This window comes from Emydura macquarii, unplaced genomic scaffold (assembly GCF_026122565.2).
Source record: "Emydura macquarii macquarii isolate MOO-44397 ecotype Brisbane River unplaced genomic scaffold, CSIRO-AGI_Emac_v2 contig_306, whole genome shotgun sequence".
Taxonomy (NCBI): domain Eukaryota; kingdom Metazoa; phylum Chordata; order Testudines; family Chelidae; genus Emydura; species Emydura macquarii.
Window position 1 is genome coordinate 11,156,947 of NW_027130443.1, and position 21,041 is coordinate 11,177,987.

Below are 21,041 nucleotides of genomic sequence, written 5' to 3' on the forward strand. Positions count from 1 at the left end.
TACACATGCATATTTCATATATACAGACAACAGCAAAAGCAGACACCCACCCCACTGGGTCTCACGTATATCCCCAAAAGAAAATCAACCCACACCAATGATTCCTCTGCCACAATATCAGCTGAGCTGAACAAATGACTGAATGCTCTTGTTAACGATGCAAGAGGCGGTGGATAAAAGGACTCAAAACTTCTTGAGTAAAATATTCGTCCTCAAACCCCTCCACCCACCCAAAACACAGGGTTAGATAGTAACCCTCTGGGGAGGAATGAGGGATGCTGAGGAGCCACAGAGAAATACTAGCTCACCAGCTGTGCTGCTTTGTTGTAGACAAGCTCGTACTGCTGATCCAGCGGGATCTCCTCTATCCTGAAAGTGACTCCAGAGAAACTGAGCTGCCTGGCAATATACATTCCGCTCACTTTCATGTCCATTGCCACGATTTCCATTGCCCCAACACCCCTACGCAGGAAAGAAGGAAGGGGGAGGAAAGAGATGCAGCTGGTTAATGAAATCCCTTTCCTCTGCACAGTTGCAGGGTGGAGTAGGCATGTCTGGAGATTTAGACCCTTGTGGAGGTTTTGCTTTGGCATCTTGGTTAAACTGTCTTCAAATCGTAATAAAACTCACAACCCATCCTGGCATTTACAGAGCAGGCCTTATCCCCATTTCACAGGTGGGTGGGTCATGTCATCTTTCTGTTTTCCCAAGCCCTATGGAGTTTGTGGCAGATCCAGACACAGAGTCAGGTGGCCCGACTGTAAATCCCTTTCTCTAACCATTAGTCAGCATTGCTTTCGTCACTGCCTGGCCCAATAGAAAATAATTTTTCCTTTTATTCTGAAGAGATGCTGGCAGTTAACTTGGCATTTAACACCCACCGTTCAGTAGGTACAAAGTGTCTGCTGTCAGATTTGTGGGATGGCTCGATATGTACGTACTAGCCAGATACACTGCATGTCACAAGGGGGCAGAAATGGCAGAGCCAGCGAGCAACTGGCAGGGAGCATTGGTCCGAAGCCAGTGGTTTTTCCCCCAACCCAAATGAAGGCAGTTACTAAATACAGTATTAGTGGAAGGGGAAACCAGAAAGGTCTCCCGTGACATACCTCTTTTCAATTGCATGGAGGAACTCATCAAATGCTCTGAAGGGGGTTCCCTCCCCCCAGATTCCTAGCCGGCTCATGTAAATCATGTTTTTTGGCTCAGAGGCACCTGTTTGAATAGAATGTGCTGTTAGCAAAGACACAGCAACTATAAATAGTTTACTTTGAGCAGGGGTTGGACTAGATACCTCCTGAGGTCCCTTCCAACCCTCATCTTCTATGATTCTATGACTTAGGCAACCTCTGCAAGAGAGGGGCAACAGGCCTCAAGTGAACCCTCACTCTGGAGAGCTTAGAAACATATGTAAGCATTTCGAAAGGGAGAGTTATTGTTATTCTTCACACTTCTATAGTGCCTTTCAGCAGAGACCTCATCACACTAATCCTCACAATACACCCAGCAGGCCAGTGTCACTAGACAGATGAATAAACAGGCAGAGAGAAGTTCAAGTGACTTGTCCAAAGATCACAAGGCATGTCAGTGGCAGAGCTGGGAACAGAATCTAAGAGTCCCGCCTTTGTGTTAAGATGAAACACGGGATTAGAGTATCTGCTGCTTCATCACACCCTCTATGAGTGTCCATTTCTGCTGTTTAAAATTAAATTTTACAGTTTGTGCTTTTTGATCAGCAGCTTAGCAGCTAACCTGGGCTACAGACCTCTTCCACATGGGGAGGGCTGGAGCACTGTGCTGCTTATGTACATTTACAGCCGGGGTCTCGGGAATCACGTGTACAGACTCTTACCTGTGGCACTGGCATAGACAACCCTAGCTAACGGCAGTTTGTTCTGAAGGTCCAATACTGCTTTGCCCATTTTGGTGGAGCTGGCATTTTTGGCTTTGTGGCATTCATCAAACACAATCTAGAAGGGAATGTTAGTTAAGGAGAAAGGACACGCATTCTGCTATGATAGTATAAAAATACATACTCATGCCAATAATGAGTGGATGAGGAGAGAAAAATACGATCCATCTCCTTCCAGGGGAACTGAACAATCAAGCATCCAGCACGTGGACCAGCTCCCCAGTTGCATGAAGCCTTTTACTCCATTCTGCCCTAGTCTCTGGCTTTCCAAAATCTGTGGTAAATCTCCCCCAGTTATTTCTTACTGAATGATGCCGCGTGCCCAAAGCACGCCATTGGGGACGAATGCTGAAAATTTTTTACTCACATATACACCCTGACTGTCCCGTGCCGACTCGCTTCTAGTCTCACTGGTGGGATTTTCAAATGGGCCTCAGTAGCACAAATTCTAGTGACTTTTAATGGGAACTATGCTCCTAAATCACCTAGGTTCTTCTGACATGCCCACCCGTTCCACAGCTCCATTGATTTCTGGAGAACAGAGGGCATTTTTTTGGCTTATACTGTTGGAAGATCCACCACAAGCCCCAAGCTGGTACCAGGGCTCTTGGTGATCTTTGTTCGCTTTGGAAGCACAATGACAAGCATGTTGCTCTTTCTCTAGGATACAACTCCATCAAAGTTCTCCCTGCACCAGTCCAAAATCTGCTTTAACCGCGTCCTGTGCTGTCCGCCTGCCTGGCTTTCACCAATAAGAGCAGAGTAAGTGGCGAATAGGACTCCTTCTGAGGTAGCTGTGTCACCGTATTTAATCTACAGGGGAAAGGAAAAAAAAAGAGGACACTTACAATGCTATTTGTAGTTCATTTTATTCCATCCCCTGCCCAAACCCAATACAGATCTGGTGAAGGCAGAGGACATTTTTAATGTGAAGCTGTACACATCTGCTGTATATAAGCAATCACTATATCACAAAGCCCATATGGGAAGAATGGTGAAGAAAGCCAGCTAATAACTGACTTCTTTAATGCTAGTATTTGGCATAGAGATTCTCTGATGACGGGGATTTTAAATTCCTTGAGCTATCCACCCAATCATCAGCATGTGGGCACATCTGCAAGCATTTTAATGAAGGGTGGAAACTTTACTTCGACATCAATTGCTTGGCTGACCAAAGTCGCTTAATTTTTTTTAATCAACAGCTTCGAATGTTTAAAATGTTTTTATATTAAATATCCTCTCCTCTGGTTTGTTTCCTTTTTTAGGAGATGGCGGCTTCCTGTTTGACTGAAGGGGAGATTATTGTTTAGCTTACAGCATCATTAGACTTCATCTGTAACAAAGTGTAGCAAGGAAAAAAAAAATCATCTCAATTTAAAGAAAGTGCTATTCAAAGCTCTTTTGATTTTGAGGACACAGTTGTTTCAATGGACTAATGGCCTGATTTAAGAGGCTCTGACCACACGTGCATCCAATTGATTTAGACGGGAAATGTGACTGCTCAACACCTCTGAAAAATCAAGCCAGATGTGTTCTGATAAACTAGCAAACAGCTTGGCAGGTTCAAGCTGGCTGTGAATGATCTGGAGACTAGAACAGGGGGTTCTAGAAGGGGTACAGAAGATCTTGCTGAACAACTACTACTCAGTACTGGTAGTTTTCCTTTAAGAGGTCATTTAATTTTCATGTCTGCTCGACACTGAAACTTGAAATTAGAATGTTAAGAGATGCACTAACTCAGCTGGACTGAAATTAGATGCATGTTTAGAGAGCGCACAGTACTGCATGCTTGGCAGTGCCTGCAGGGAGAAAGCTTGGATGTGTATGTCCCTCTTCCCCAAGAAGGTCAGAAAAGGGTCCCCATGGAAGCAGCACTGGAAGGTGTGGATTTAGGCCCACTTCAGACTTGGCCTCTGAATAAGGAGCGGTCTTAACAATACAGCTATATCAGGTCCAACATTCACCATTAAAAAACCCACAGATGGAACAATGAACATGATGCACATGCCACGTGGTCCTGCCATTAGAGGTTGTATTTGCATTGAGCCACTACTTACTATTCCTGAAGAAATTCAAGTACCCAGAACTGCTACATGCTTGTGATGCAACACTGGAGCATTCACAAGTATGTAACTACCGGGGGAGTCTAGAGTGGAAACGGTACACTGCAATGAAGATAACGGTAACCAGGCCACTGATTGCTACTGTCTGTGCCATTAGCATGAACGAAGGCCAGGGTATATGAGCTGCATGCTTTGCTGAGAACTATTTTATCCATCAGCTGCCATTGGCAGGATTTTTTCTGGAAAGAGGTCTTGAATTCTCTGCCCTACCTTGTTTAAAGCATGCACAGGAATGTTGGAGGCATCTATGTCCTTCAGGTCTCTCTCAGCATCATACTTGAGATCATTGGAGACGCTGAACCTAAAAGAAAGCAGAGGATCTGGTTGTCTTGAGGAGGAGACTGCTTGCGTAGAATTTAGTGCACGTGTACGTAAGAGATCAATAGTTCTGACTACAGAAACTACAGGTGTAGCAAAGCCAGCTGCTATTCAAACTCCCCATATATCTCAACACAAGACACTACAACAGCCTCAAGTCCTGAACAGGAACTGCCAATTGTGAGAAGATGTGCAATGATTCTGCACCTCAAAAGTTCAGGGATATCTCCCATCGACTTCAAAGGGAGAAGGATCAGGCTCTAGAGTCCTCTCCACTTGGTATGCGATTTGCCTCTCCAAAGTACTGTACTAACAACGATCACATCACCCCTGCAGCGTGAATATTTTCGGCAGACAGGCGCAGAGAGGTAGAAATGACTTGCCCAAGGCCACAGAGTGAGTCAGCCCCAAAGCTGGCACTGGTGCTCAGGAATTCCTGATTCCTGACCTCAAGTTAACTCGTCAGGCTCTTACAGTAAAGAAGGGAAACTTACCACAGAGATTTTTTCCTCCCCTTCAGAAAATTTTCAAAGATGATCCCGGCAACTGTCCTGCCCTTTCCAACCCCAGCGCCATCCCCAATGAGGAACCCAGCTCGCTGCCCGTTGGGTAGTAAAACTTCATGTTGCTGCAAATTCAAAACCAGAATTAGGAATTAACACTGATTCGTCCTTTGCCCAGGGTCTCAGAGCACCTCACCAATTAACCCTCGCAGCTCCCACAGATGCAGATGTTGCACAGGTCTCAAAGTTAGGTAAACTGAAACATAGAGAGGTTAAGTGACTTACCCAAGGTCACACAGTGGCAGAGCAGGGAATAGGTCCCAAGGTCCTGATTGTCAGAAGTGCTGAGCACCCACAATACTGGCTGAAGTCAATAGGAGCTGAGGGCACTTGGCACCTTTGAAAATCAGGACCCATGAGTCTTCATTCCCAGTCCCCTTGCTTTAGACAACACTCCCTTACAAGACATTTAAAATCTGTGTCAAGATCCAAATCTTCCAAGCTTTATTTTCTATACAAGAGGCTATTTTAAAACTCAGCTGAACATCTTATCGAAGGAGGCCACAGTGTATTTTTATTACTATCTACACATGAAAGAGAGCTAAGCAAGATGGATTTGGCGTACCTGGCAGGCATAAACGATGGCCTCCAGCTGTAGTGCAGAGAGTAACCCATTGTCAGCAATTGAGTTTGGAAGGGAAAGGGTATAGGTAACGTCAGGTGGGGGAACGCTGGAGAGAGTGCTTGTTTCTACCACGCGGTCTGGGTGCTGCTTCCCAATCTTAGCTGAAAGGGAGACACAGGAAACAGTCAAAGAACTGATGTTTGCACTTCTATGGAGCATTTCACCTGAGGATTTCAAGGCACTTCACAAATATGCATCAAACCTCCCAACACATGTGTGCTAAGTATTATCCCAATCCGGCAGATAGGGGAACTGAAGCAAAGAGGTTAAGTGACTTCCCCAAGACTGAAGTCAGCCAGGAGCAAAGTTGGGAATAGAACAAAGAGGTCCTGACTGTACATTTCTTCTAACTAGTGCTCTTTGCTACCTTTGGAGAAAGGATTCCTGGGAATCCCCAATATCACCATCCCCTTTTTTCAGGACAAAATGTAGACTGCTGAAAATCTGCTCATCCCCTACTCCCAATAAAAAGCAACAACTAGGTCTGCTGCTAAGCCAGGGAGACCACAGAGAGTGGAACAGCATACGGGCCCATGTAAACAGGCCTGCAAAGCTTATCTTCAGAAATATGCATGTAGGGGGCTGCCGTGCAAACACACCACTGTCCTTAGCTGCAGAAAACAGTGACTACTGGGCCAAGCAGCAATGGCTCCAAAACCAGCTTCTAGCAGCTAAGTGACAGCAAGGCAAAATGAAAAGGCTGCCCTGCAACTCACATTTTGAAGGTACATAATCTGCATAGGTCTCTGTGTGCCCCAGCTCCTCCGTTTCTTCCTCATCACCTTCTTCATCGTCCTCTGCCTGAGTCTGCGACTGAAATTAAACGTGATGTTGATTGAACGTTAATATTTCCACAGGGTTTTGGACACGAGTGGTATTAGGTACATGGCAAGTGCCAGCATTTAAAACATCCCGTCCCAAACACACAAACTTGCCTCTCAACTTCAACTCATCTCATTGATATAACACAGCAGCACAGGGAAAATCGACTGAGGGGCGTCTCCTGTGTGGTCCAGCAAGTGCACCGCAAGCCACGTTCAGAGCCCAGTCCATAATGGACTAGGGAGCAGCGATCAGAGCGGTTTCTAAGATGGTTTGGCTGGCCAGTGTGAGCACGACCCAACTGTGCTTTAATTTAAGCTACAACGAGGGATTGAAACCAGTTTAGAACACAGCCTGGTCCCACCTACCCTGGGTGGCAAAACCACATCATTTTTAACCAGAATAGCTTTTAAATACTGTTTGCTAATGTGGTCTAAGAGCTCGGTGTAGAGGAAGCAGAGATCACTCCCTCAAACCAGTGAGGCTCCAATGAGGGAAAAATAAGACTCTGTGGGGGAAGGGCGATGGCTGGAGACACAGCTGACTGATTCTTCAATCATAGCTTTTCCAGGGGAGGCCTTTAGCCAGATCTTTTTTTTTTTTCCATATCTGGGTAAGAGTCTCGTGCCTGTTCCCGCAGAGTCAGATGCTCTTCCTCACCTGATAGCTTATGAGGAGTGGGGTGTTTGGGGCAGCAGCAACATGGTCTTCCAAACTTTCTAAGCCTGTGAACAGTCTGCTGGGAGAGAACAGCTGGAACAGAAAACACGCAACTGAGAATCAGCCTTAACACCCGTCCATCCAAACCAAAAAGTGACAAGTCACGAGAGGAAAGCACAAATACGATTCACTTTTGCCCTTGGATTCAGGGCTTGATTCAGGAAGTAAATGAATCTTTCCAATGCTCTGCATGCCTCTGCCAAGTTGTGTGTGTCACGCACACACTGGAGAATTAGTCAAGGTGGCTATTTTCTCACGAAGAGTGAGAATGATTTGCTTGTGCACAGTGGCGAGTGTGCGCATGTGTGTTTCCTTCCATGACATGAATATGCCTGTCCTTCCTACAAAGTCATCTTGAAACCACGTCTGCCCTCAACCACCGAACGCCTCAGGGCGTAGCCTCATCGTCGACATGTTGTGTTTATTCATCTGCCTTCTGCTAACGTTACTGAGTTACGTGTACGAATCCTGCCTCTTTAGGGTTTATAAGTCAAGCATCCTTTTCAACATCTGACTGGTGTTCTCAAGGGGGCGTAATGAAATCTCTCTGCAGTGGGAATGATGAAGGCTGATCTGCATTCGTGAACAGAGGGCTGGTTTCCTATCTGTCCTGGAAACAGCTCAGTAGAACCCTGCTGTGCCACTCCCCAAACATTCTGGCTGAAGACTCTGAAGTAGTGTTGCAGGTTCTCTCAGTGCTTCCTGCTCAGTGGGATCGGTGGCTTCATTCTGCACTGGGAACTCAACCAGGAACCCTGCGAGTCCTCAACCAATGGGGTCACATGGAAGCCTGGGATAGCTGGAGATCTCTGGATGAAAAGTGCTATGTTAGAGCTCATTATTGTCCTAACATCTGCAGGAACTAAACCGCAACCAGTAAAGAGGGCTCCCGAGACACTTCCAGCTGGAAAGACACAATTGATGAGAGACTTTTTCTGGCTCCACACAATCAAAATCATATTGGAATTTCCCCAAAGGAAGAACAAGGTCAAGCCAGCAAATCAGGGAATCCAGAAATAATCAACTAGTCCACAAGGACCATTACTTCAAATGTACAGCTGGAGATGGGTGCCAAGCCTGTACAGACAGACACCCTCCAAAGATAGAAGTGAACCATGGGACAGCCATAAACATAAACACTCTGTAATTATTTACTTAAAAAAAAAAATCACCCTCCATTACTGGAAGTCTGAGTCAGAATTACCAGAAAAAAGCTTGAAGAGATGTTTTCAGTGCCAACAAATCTGAAGAGCAGGTGTAGCACCAAAACCTACAGTCCTAATGCCATACCAAAGTTTCTACTCAGGCGCTAGAAAAGACCCAAGTCTCTCCATTCCTTTGGAATGGAAGGGCGGAATAACCTCAGCTCTGACAAGGAAAGATGATTCTTTATTGCAAAGATAATCCACATCTTTCCTTGACTCGTGGCATCTTCATTGTAAGCTCAGATATACCAAGTGTGGCAGTTGTGCACAGCTCCCATTGGCACCCCTAGATCTTCATCTCAGGCAAAACAGTGTCCTAAAGAAAGTGATGGAAGTCCCACTGCTTGGGGCATTTAATAACAACTGGTTGACGCATTAGCAAATGTACTCCAGGGAACAATCCTGCAGTGACAAGGAGTTGGACTGGTTGATCTAATAGGCCAATTCCAACTCTAACTTCTGCAATTCCTCCCCTTTTCTATTCCGATCCACCCACTAGTACACTCCTCTCTTTTTACCATATGTAGGATACCTTATGTACCTCCATGTAGGAGAACACAATGTGTAAAAGACATACACTCCACATATAAGAACAGAGGGAAGAATCCAGGAGAGACACTCACTTAATAAAGCAACTGACAATTCCATGATCAAATCTTCATTTTATTCGATTTTTTCCCTCTCGGCCTTATATTATTTCTCTTTTTGTGTCTGTCTCACTAACACTACAAGGAAAAATGAAACTGTCAGACTTAGTTGACAAGTTGACTCCTCTCTATATAAATATTACTCCTGGAGGAATTCTGAGCCAAAAAAATTTTTTTAAATTCTGTGCACAATATTTTAAAATTCTGCAAAATTCTGCATATTTCATTTGTCAAAACAACACAATATAATCATGCCACGTTCAATTACTTTGGTCATTTATTTCAAAATATCTGTCAGCAAGTATGTCTGTAAGAATATAGACAACAAAAAAGATTCAGAAAATGTTTTTTGACAAATAGATTCCTTACTAGGCATCTTTGAGTAATAATTCATTTAAACTACAATACAGAAACATATTTCCCACATCCCTCAGAAGCAATGCAAAGGCTTGGGTGAGTCAGGGGTAACAGAGGAGCTGCGGGAGAGAGAAATAATAGTTGGGAAAGAGCCTGGAAGTGAATTTAGAGGGTTGTTGGGTGTGGGTTGGAGAAGTATGGAACAGTAGTTTTTTGGGGGTTGGGAGGGGGAGGGATTCTTAGGGTGTTGGGGAGCCTCCCTCATGCAGACCCTGGCTGATCCCTAGCCTCTCCCATTCAATCAGACACATCTGTCCCCATCCCCATATGTCCCTGCCCCCTCATTCCCATTCAGCCCAGTGCTGTCACCCCACTAGCTCCTGTGCCCCTGCTCCAGTCTGTCCCCTCCATTACTCCTTCTGAACCACACCCTATGTGACCCTCCCCCCATCAGCCCTACATGCCCCACTCTGTCCGTTCCCTCCATGTCCCGTGCCGCCTAACCTGGCCCCAGGGGCAGGGTGCTGTGAGGAAGGCAGCCACGGCTCCCTCCCTCTCTGCGGCTGGCCACTCCGGCTCTGAGCCGGCCACCCTCTCGTCTGGTGTCACAGTAGCCTCTGGTGGGCGAAAGGTGTAATTGCAGCACCTCCCCAGCAGAATCTATTTTCTGTGGGGTGATGGGAGAATCTGAGGGGGACACGAATTCTGCGAATGCGCAGTGGCACAGAATTCCCCCAGAAGTAAATTAACACTCCTCTGGATCTGGCTGGAAGGAAGGTTCTGAGTTTTAAAAAAGTGCCTTGAGTGATCAACATTACTAAAATGCATTGACGGGTCAAGAAAACTCCAACCACAGACTACAAAGGGCTAATCATTGCTTTACTGATTTGACTTATGGTATGATAAAAAGGGGGGAGATTATTCACATGCGACAATCATATAAGCAGTGTAAAAATCTCACATTATCATATGCTGAATGTGAAAATTAGATCTTTTGCCTCAAGATCCTGCAATACATCACACACTTGTCTTCTTTAACATAATGAAAACTGTGTACTGAAAAGTCAGATAATAAACCTATACCACTCAGTGCTCTCTATCAGATGATCCATTTTGCCAATAATGCTGCGAATTACAGCCACCCATGAAAAAATGAAACTGAAATCCCAGTGCTACATATACTAAATTAACGGATTCCATAAAGAAATACTGGGAACAATCAATATAAAAACTCACAATACAGAGAGCAAAGATAAGACAATATTTTCCAAAAGGAAGTCACTGACAGATGGAACTCCACTGAACTAATTGTCCTGGTATGAACCCAATCATTGTAAAGGAAGGTGATGAATCAAGGGGGTAATTTTAGTTGGCAGACAGGAAGATATAAATGGCAGCATCCAGCAGTAAAAGTAGCTATCGTTCTGTTATGCCAAAGTGAATTAGTTTCACACACCCACGAAACATTACCCATTTCTCTCTCGCTTTCTCTGTGCTGCTCAGCATGTTATTCTTGTATATTCTTTACATATAAAACTGAAGGCTTTTCACATGTGAAATCCTGAATTTAGCTTATGTGTTTAGAACACGCACTGTAAGGAGCTACATTCTTAACCGTGTTTTAAGCTTCCACGTAAAAACAGATAAAAGAATGGGCATAATAAGGCATCAGAAACTTTAATGTATCCAAACCAGAAGGTTGTGATCCCTTCAGACATTTCTTTGATTAAAACAGCTCAGCCCTTCCTCTTCCTTCAACCTTCTTGTGCTCCAGGTTCAAACTTGTACAGAATTATCACCCTATCTAGCTTAGGCTATTTACACGTTAGGGCTGAGATTCTCTTGCTCATGTATGCATACTTGAGCTCACTCTCACTGAGCTAGCCTGAGTGTAAACAGCAGCGTACACACGGTAGCAGTGAGTACAAATCCACCTGAGACTAGTGGGTATGGTCAGAGAGAGCATGTCAGAGTTACAGTTTAAGCCCAGAAGAGACCACCAGTTCATCTAGTCTAACCTCCTGTATATCACAGGCCACCAACATCACTCACCACCCGCACACTCAACCCAAGACCGAGCATAGGAGTCCCACCCTTAGCTCGTATTGTAGACATAGCCTGAGACACTTCTATGGCTCCCATTACTGCAGTATCTGACAGCCTCACAACCTTTTATGTATTTACCCTCACAACCCCTCTGTGGGGTGGGGCACTGCTATTATCCCCACTTTACAGACGTGACACTGAGGCACGAAGAGACTGCCCACTGTGGCAGAGTAGGGAATTGATCCCAGGTCTCCCGGCTAGCACCTTAACCACTGGACCATCCTTCCTCAACCTCAGCCGACATTACTGAATGATGATGCTGTGTAACTTAATGGAATCCCAACCCAGTCCCAATTTCTGAGCTGTGCCAAACAATCACCTTTTCATCCAGGGTATTTACATCAGTCTCTAAGCAGATGTGAGACAGCCGGCTACTCGGACAGGCTGCCAGTTTAACAAAATACTTACAAGCGTATCTGAACATAGCTACCTTACCAGACTGTTGGGGAGGATTCGCTAATGTCTGTACAGTGCTTTGAACGGATGCAAAGCATTAATTACAGGTGTGTCCTAACATTCCACTGATTTCAATGGACTACGGCAGTGCAAGCAGTGCAATGGAGGACCAGAAATGAAGAGGTTCAAAATCAGGGACCAGACCTATTCTAAGCAGGAGCCCTTTGAAACGGCATTAGAACGAGTGTCCATAACCCTCCCTGAGACATTGAATCAGCCTTGCTGGTGGCAGCACTTCCTTTAGCTACCCCTAATGGGTACTGGGGAGATTTTCTAACTGCTGGGGCAGGTTTTTGGTGAGAGAGCTGCAGGATCAGGCCTGGAGGTTTTAATTTCTGAGTGGGGAGGAAAGGAGAGGGACTTTCACTGACCTCTGTTTGGTTCTGTTGTGGCGTGTTTATATCCCATATTGTTGGCACATGATTCAGGCTGTCGGCGGGCAGGAATTCCTGAGCATCAGCGATGTCGGAGAGAGAGTCCGCGGGGGATGAGAAGAGGGAGTTATTGGAGAGCTCATCGAGGTATGAAGAATCCTGAAATGGAAAAAAAGCCCTTGGTTACAGGAGATGGTACAAAGATGCCTCAAACGTTCCGTCCTGGATTCATGCGCACAGGTCGAGTTTAATTTCATAATATTAAATGCAAAGCTTTGTTACATCCAAGCTCCATGTTGCTTAGAAATTAATTGGTAAACCAAAACGTCTAATCAGAGCAGCTGGGTTAAAATCTATAATCCCAGTTTCTTGACTCAATAGGAAAAATTACCAAAGTGCTGATGCAGTATACAGGAAACCAAGTTAGGCTAAACACTCTCCAAATGCAGAGCAGCAAGAGAGAGGACCAAGGGACAGGACAGCACCAGTAACTCTGATCTTCGTATTTAATTAAAAAACTGAGCACTAGTGAAAGGTGCCAGATCTAAAGTCCAAGAGACTAAAGTTCTCTGGGTATCCACAAAACAGGTAGAGCATAGACAGCAACCACACTAACTATTCTCCCATCCCAACATGACATCTCCTATGTATTATTACTATTTGTATTACAATAGCACTTAGAGACCTCAGCCAAGATCAGGACCCCATCGTGCCAGGTGCTGCACCAAAATGTAGCAAGAGACAGTCCCTGTCCCTAAGAGCTTACAGTCTAAGCAGACAAGTCAGACAGGGAGGATTATCATCCCCATTTCACATCTTGGGAACTGAGGCCCAGAAAGATGAAGTGACTTTCCCAAGGTCACACAGAGAGTCCGTGGCAGAGCTGAGAATAGAACTCAAGTCTCCTGAGTCCCAATCCAGTGCTGTGACCACAAGATTACCCCTTCCTTTACCAATATGCCGCAACCTGGACAGAAGGGAGCACCTTTCAATGAAGGGGTCAATCTCCATCCTTAATCCCTCCTTGGTGTGTCTGCTGAGACTGCCCGTGACAGCTCTACTTTGCACCAATCCAATCATGACGGTGGTCTGAGGCACATGGACACCTGTTAACTAAAAACTGGAATGAGCCCTACCACAGACCATTTACAATCCCCTCCTCTCCCTCATCCAGCTCCATGTTTGGTGGTATGCTCTTCAAATAGGCATGAGAACCAACAGCCAAAAATGCAGGTCTCAACAGAGTGTCTATTGGGAAACGGGTACAGCCCTCTCCGCTCTCCCCAGCACAATGCTTGAAGACTCCACCCATTGACTCCACTCTCTCATTCCTACCATTAAACCTCACAGCCAAGTGTGTAGGGAAATGTCAGCCTTCTGTTCACCTCAGAGCAATTCATTGTAGAATGCCCCACTGTGCAGGCCAGTCCTCAGGCGGAAAAGTGTCAGTGCTCTGCAGGGATGAACTAATAGATCCTTTCATCTCTACCATGAGGATTCTGCCAATGTAAACAGCTTGCTACTTCTGGTGAGAGGGGTTAACTCTGTAGACATGCTGACAATTTAGGCCCTTTACTGCCGCTAGGACAGATAACCAAATGTTGTGATGGCATCCCAGTATGGCTGCCAACAGGTCTCTGATACAAGGAGTCTCTGCACTTCATTTCCAGTAAGAGACCAGTTTTCTACTGATCTAGCTGAAGAACAAGAAGGCAGCCAAAGGATTTTAAAAGTCATTAGCCCAGACCCAGAATCATGCACAGCTGAGTTTCCTTGAGTTATTCCTGAGGGTTTCTGGCTGAGAGCTAGGGAAGACTCCCTCCGGATTGCTATTAAAAGTTATTTTGTGTAGTATTTAAAACCAGCAGGACTTTTTCTTTCATTCCCCTCCCAGCTGATGTCTGATTTGGCTCCCCGTAGCTACACTGGAGCTGTAGCTGTAGCCAGCAGCTGTTCAAGAGCACTAACATGTTGAGCCCAATACCCCATGTGCGAATGATGAATAAACTGCAGATTACTGAAGCACTGACAGGGGCACATGCTGACTGAAGGACATGGGGGTAGCTATTACACTGCACTAGACTGCTACTCCCAGTTTGACTCACACCCTTCCCATTCGCAGCCAATGCTTGTGTTAATGCCTGGCTCTTTGCCAATCTTCCTCCCCAACAAGGAAAGCTCAGGAGGCCGTTGGAGGTCCTAGCTCTTGAGAAGTCCTGTGGCTGCTTTTTGGATCACCCAGCACCAGACGTTTTCAAAAACTGAATTCAACACCTGGGTTTGTCACGTTGGAATGAAGCAGTCTCCAGAAACAAGACTCATGTTCTGGGGTAGCACCAAGGAAAGTATCTGGCCAATCAGCACTGTTGATACCCTCCTCCTTGACCAGATGCAGTGTCAATATGTCCCTTCATACCACGGGAATCGGCCTCCCCTGTGCGCTGATGTACCGAAGTGTTTTGTGCCTGCCGACTGCTCCTACCAGAATGGGAACTAGCTGAGCAATACGAGGCACTGTCACCCCGGTCCACGCAGAGGGTGCTCCATCATCAGTGCACCCAGCTAAAGGAGCATGAGGCCAGGTTCAAGAACGGTTCCCAGTCGTCCCTACAACAGCAAAAAGCCCTGCCCATCCTGTAACATAGTATGTGGCTTAACTAAAGAACTGCAGGACAGCTGATATTGTATTGAAGCTAGAGTTGTTCATACAATTAAGATGTTTTTAAATTAACCTTCCATCTCCCCATCTGTGTTACCTTCAACCATCCCCCCTAATTCTAATCCCCCACAAGGACACCTGCTGAGCACCTCAACCTTCCATACTGTTGAAATATGTCGACAAGTCACCTTGCTGCCATCACCATTTCCCTCTTTCCCAACATTCACTTCCAAGAACAAATGCCAGGGGAGTGTAATAGGCTGCTAACCTCCTGCTTGGACCACCATCAAAATCTAGCCTCCTGAACTAGATCTGCAACCCTGGAAAGAGCAAGGATATGGACCATGTAAAATTTCATTTATAGAAGTGAAACCCCCCCAGTGCAACAATTGTTCTGTCCATTCTGAGGCACAAAAATAAGTGTATGAGAATTCTTCTTTACATCAGTTATAGCAGTTCCAGGTATTTAATGCATCTGGGCTCATATAATGAACAAAGAAGCTAGGGTTGGACAGAACCTCAAAGAAGTAGCTCTCACAGTGCCATTAAGTTATACTGCTCAAAATGTAAAACTGCACCAATTTTACGAGGCTCAATGATTTTGCAGAAGTTACTCTCAAAGCACAAGCTGAATGGGCAGCGATTGTGCTTCCCTGTAAGAGCATCTAGCATGTTTGGGTGCTGTGGTAATATGAATAAATGAGGGGAGAGATTTTTCTCCTAGAACTTTCCAGTCCAGAAATCCATAGCTATAGTGGCTGGCTTAGAACAGCCACTGCTAAAATGGCCAGTCCTGAGACACAGCTGTGTTATTTTCAGTAAAATCAGATTCTTTAAAAGATCCTGAATGCGAAAACAGAAGAGCTTAATTCAGGACTGGTCATTTCAGGTGAATCACATGGTATTCGACTGTCAGGAAGAAAAGCAGACACCTGCTCCCGTAATCTTTTACAGCTCAAGGCTTGTTTACATGGCAAGTTACTGAGCGGGTGTGAATCTGCAGCAATCCAGCTTGCCTGGCAGTAACATCCTGCAGTAACATGGAGACACTACTATAGTGCAGTGAAAGCCCCAGAGTGCAGCTTGGCATATTGCTTCAATGCGCAGTATGCTAAGCTGCACTCTGGGATTTTCACTGAAGTGTAGCAGTGTCTACACGGGATGTTACTGCACAGCAAGCTGGTGCGCTGAAGATTCACACCCTGGCTTGCCTTGCATTAATTTGTTGCATAGATGAGCCTCAGCTGAGGTAAGGAGGTGCAACAAAGAGTTCATGTTCATATTACACAATGTGAGAACAAGATCAACATTACAACCCCTGGTTTGGAATCCGGGAGGTGGAAAGGCATTTACTGAAAGCTGCAGAGCTAAGTGATAAGCATCGGGTTTGTGTTCCCAGGAGGAGAGTGGGCATAGGGGAAACCGCACCTCAGATGAGAAAGGGCTAAGGCAAAAAGGACAGGAGCAGTAGGGCACAGGATGTAAGAACTATTTAATTTAGACAGTGGTTCTCCAATACTTTTACTCTTCACAGCCCCCCTCACATATGGATCTAGCTCAATGATGACTTCAACACTTTTCAATCCAACTACCACTGCCGGTTCCCACCCCACAGCCTGGGAACAACGGCAGTGTGGTCTCAGGGCCTGAGCACGGGGCTGGGGTCAGGAGGTCTTGGGTCTTAATCTTGGCTGTGCTGCTTACTCATTGTTTAACCTTGGACCAGTCACTTCAACTTTGTCTCCACTTCCTCATCAGTAAAATAAGGATACTGCTACTTAGCCTCCGCCCCCTTCTCCCAGAGGTGTTGTGAGAATTAGCTAATATCCATGCAGTGCTTTGAACACAAGTATTAGTTGAATATACAGGTAACAAAAACATCAGTGCAATTTACAAGTCTCACGCAGCGCCCCTTATGCCTGCATCGATCTTGTGCCAGCTTCCAAGCCACTGTTCCCTGCACTCAAGGGCCCCAGGAAAACTCACTTCTTCCACATCGCTCACAAGAGTCAAGCTAAACATTAATAAAACTCCCCTTCTTTTAGGCTTCCTAGCACCATCCCTCTTCCTTGATCTTCTCAGACTGTAGCTCTTGGGAACAGGGAGCATTTTTTTGGTCAGATATGGTGCTAAGCACAGGGTAAACACTTCAAAGGTACACTCAAGCCCTTTGCCACTGACTTCGATAGGCTTTGGATCAGGCCATACGGAAGAGAAACACAGCCCTTCTTGTTTCTTGCTCATACTCCAGAAGTGCGGCTCCTGCCCCTTAGCAATCTACTGATCAAGACTAATTTATCAGAGAAGTTAGCAATGGAGACAGATTTCAATCCCTTCTCCTGTTCCACCCAGTGCAGATGGTTCCCGTCCCTAAAGAATACTCTCCAAGGGTTGGTCTAACAGTATAGCTTTAAATAGCACAAGATCAGACTTATTCTATTAAATGATCAAAATGAATCTTAAAAAGAAAAGAAGACACAGAAAAGTTCAATTCACAAGAGTAAAAGTATCCTTTGGGGACAGCGCTTATTGGCTAGTCAATAACCTAAATACAACTTGCCTAGCCACTTAACAAGGGTATAAATGAGCAGTGATAGTAGAGGACTTTATTTTACATAAAGAAAACTGATAATTGCCAATGAACTCTAGGACATGTCCTCAGTCTTCAAACAAAAGCTCTGCTAATAGCAATCACACAGTGAACTTGCTCGAGCAAGCAGGACACGACAGCAAACACCATGGTCACATATCATCGATAGCCAGGGCCAAGGAGCCATCCCAGCTCTGTGGGTTTTATTCATTTGTTTTTCCTCCTGAAGGGGATCAGTTCAGGAGCAAACATTTGCAAACACATGTGGTGGAAGGGAACAGAAAAGGAAGAGTGAGAAGGAAGCGGCAGTGAGGTCTGAGAAGGGCCAAAGCTAGAGAGGAGGATAGAGTAGCCACTGTCCACTAGCCCAGAGGGAGCAGAGTGACAGGTGGGCACTCATCATGTGATCTGCTGAACACATCACCCTGCAGTAGCACAAACACCCAGGCACGAGTGAGCTCATTGAATCTTGCTGAAGCAACCCTCTTTGCCTAGCTTCTTGCGACTCTAACCGATCCATCTCTTTGCTTGTCACGTTGGGAATAGGAAATGAACCCCAACGTTAGAAATATTCGTGTTGAAAATGACCTTTTGGCACATGCTAGTTTCCTATCCCCAGGTGCTCACAATGTAATTCAGGCAGATAGAATACACCAGTTTGTTTAAATGCGAACGGACCCACAAATTTTCTGTGTGCACCTTCAGTACCAACAATTCCACAGCCCGTCTTGGCAGGTTACTCCGCTGTGTCATATGGAACTCAGGGAGCTATTTGAATTTCCAGGGACAGAAAGCAAAGGAAAGGACACCAGTGCAGTAAGCCAACAGCTTGTGAAAAGGAGAGAAGAAGGGTCAGAGTGTAAACCCCGCAAAGTGTCCCCTGCTGCAATGTGACTGTTCTAACTGTGATACATGTAGTACCCCTCAAACAGGGCATTATCATCTGGTCATACTAGTAGAAAGGTGCCAGATCCTGGATAAGCAGCTGGGGAAAGCTGGAAATGGGGGGAAGGGAGGGCGGACATAGGTGGCTAAATTGACAGTGGAGGATGGAGAAATCAGAGTAGTTGAAGTGTAGCAAGGAAGGATTGAAAAGAGGAGCAGGCTCCAAGCTTCTGTGACACAAGATCCCTGGTTCAGGAAGAGTGCTGTGCTGGCTATGGGTAGTGGCTAAGGCATTGTAGTCCTTTTGCTGGTGAAATGGCCTACCGCCACCTGGACAAGGTGTTCTGGAGAGATAAGACCATTGAATCCTCCAGGACTTAGAAGGGCGGTTATTTTGTCCTGCTCAAGGCTGACTCAGGCCATGTCTACACTAGCACTTATGTCGGCAAAGCTTTTGTCACTCAGGGGTGTGGAAAAAACCACATCCCTGAGCAACTTAAGTTTTGCTGGCATAAGCGCTTGTGTACACAGTGCTATGTTGGTGGGGAAACGCTCTCCCGACACCGCTCACTGAGCTGGTTTTATTATGCTGACTGGAGAGCTCTCTCCCATCGGCATAATGTGGCTACACAAGTGCTCTTACAGTGGCACAGTTGTATTGTGCTGTTGTAAACTCACTGCAGTGGACAAGACCTAATAGTAGTTAGTCCCTCCCATCAGAGTAGATCAAAGCTTCTTACAGAGATAGTTATTTTCCATTTTACACAAAGAGCAACTGAAGCTGAGGAATTCTCAGGGCTTATCTAACACAGGGAAGTCGTGTTGGAATAATTCCCCATGTGGACAGTTTTATTCAGGAATAAGAATGCCTTTTTCTGATTTAGCTTAATCCACTTCCAGGGTCTGGACTGCAAATTCTGGATGAGCACTTCAGAGTTGGCCTTTTGGCAAGAGGTTATGAGGGAGAGAGGCAGGAAAGCGTGCCCCTGATCTCTACACTGTGGCATTACAGGCTCACCAGCTCATTCTGGACAAGCACATCTGTTTCAGAATCTAATTTCTGAACCCACTGTCTCCTGGCACAGATTTTTTCTATAGCAATGGTAGGAGGACGGGAATGGAAGCAAAAGCATTTACGTCTTTTCTGGTGACAATAAAGTTCAGAACTAACAATTCTGCAAGTTACACAAGAAGTGGGAGTTTAAAGAAGTGCATTATAAAATGACCAAAGGGCAACCCCTTTATAGCAGGTTGACTATTTAATAGTCTATTTAATAAGGGCTGAACAGTAGGGGAAATACAACTATATAAATGCTGGCCATGGAATCTCTCCAATATGCTATATATTTACTACAAAGCTCAGATAGGTACAATTCACTGTTTTATTAATGTTTACAAAGTGCTTTGAGCACCTCAGAAGATGGTGTAAAAGGATGATTTTATCAACAGGCTAGTTATTTAAACTGCCTTCTGATTATTTCAGATTCCCAGTTCAGCTGTGGAAGGTATTAATGATGTGCTGCATGCTGTCTTGTTTCTGGCATTTTCCCAAAATAGAAAAGTTATTGAAAGCAAGAATTGATTCACTCCTGAGAAAGTGATCAGAGGAAACAAGGGTAAAAGAAAGGTAATTACACGTTTTTCTCCTAGCCACTAGAACTACGGCTTCTCCATTGGTCAAAACAAATGTTTGTTAAAATAAATGAAAGAACCGGAGAAGTCTAAATAGAGAAAGTGTGTGTACCTAAAAATATTTTTGGCCACAAATCCATTGGTATGAATGGTTTATTTATTGGCAATCCTTCCCCATAGACAGAGGAAACATACTTCTTTTGCACAGCAGCAGTCAGTTCTTCTATACTAAGACAGCACAACACCTGTTCCATTTGGTCTTTTAAAATAATAATTAAAAAACAGCACAACACAAAAGCTAAAAAGACAACTGCTAAAATTATGTTTCTAAAGAACAACAAATTAAGCAATCTGGGTTTCAGATTGCTTTTTAATTTCTCTTTCCAATTTAATTGCACATGCAAGCTGCAGCTCAGTAAGAGGAAGTTTTCTAGCCATGAAAATCAAAGTCCTTCCAACCATAACGCTATAAACACACGGTCCTGACTTGATTGGAAAGTGTTTCTCTGCCCTTCTTTATAAATTCCTTGAATTTGGAATACAATTCTTAAAAGCGTTTAGAGTTACAAAAACATAGATTAATCTTCCACACTGCTTCCCTTCCTCAGAGTTTCTCAGTTAAGGACAGAATTCTGATTGGGTGGAGTAATCTGTGCGTCTTGGAAGTTTTAGCATGATATAGAGTACCGCCTAAAAATAGTAACCCTTTTCTTATTCCTTTACATCAAGAGTCTACCCCTGAAATTCCACTCTCTATGCATAAATGGGCACAATCCACAATCACAGCTTTTGCCTATCCCTGCAAACAGAACACAAACTCTCAAGTAAAACAGTAAAATGTTACCTTGGAGAGAGAGGAGAACTTTAGCCAAAATTGCATTTGGGACATTTTAAAACAGCATTCAACTCGTTGCAAGAGGAGCAGAACTTGGGAAAAACAGTGAGACGTGCTTTTTCAGTACATAATGGAGAAAGATCCTCATTCATGACAGCAGCAACGGCAGCAGCCAGAGAAAGATCTCATGAAGGTTTAAAAAAAAAATTTTA

General features: G+C 44.9%; 1 protein-coding gene across 4 annotated transcripts in view; it reads right to left on the reverse strand.

The window, feature by feature from the left end:
• Positions 1-21,041, reverse strand: part of SBNO2 (strawberry notch homolog 2) — a 101,588-nt gene that overhangs the window by 22,047 nt on the left and 58,500 nt on the right. For 3 of the 4 annotated variants that reach the window (XM_067559156.1, XM_067559170.1, XM_067559148.1), the window contains 10 exons: positions 12,226-12,387; positions 7,024-7,116; positions 6,258-6,354; positions 5,482-5,642; positions 4,848-4,981; positions 4,246-4,336; positions 2,582-2,725; positions 1,853-1,970; positions 1,110-1,215; positions 309-462 (listed from right to left, as the gene is read on the reverse strand). In XM_067559156.1, the coding sequence (XP_067415257.1) occupies positions 309-462; positions 1,110-1,215; positions 1,853-1,970; positions 2,582-2,725; positions 4,246-4,336; positions 4,848-4,981; positions 5,482-5,642; positions 6,258-6,354; positions 7,024-7,116; positions 12,226-12,387 (1,260 nt within the window). The remainder of the gene's footprint in view (positions 1-308; positions 463-1,109; positions 1,216-1,852; positions 1,971-2,581; positions 2,726-4,245; positions 4,337-4,847; positions 4,982-5,481; positions 5,643-6,257; positions 6,355-7,023; positions 7,117-12,225; positions 12,388-21,041) is intronic. The other variant, XM_067559160.1, reaches the window with a different exon arrangement.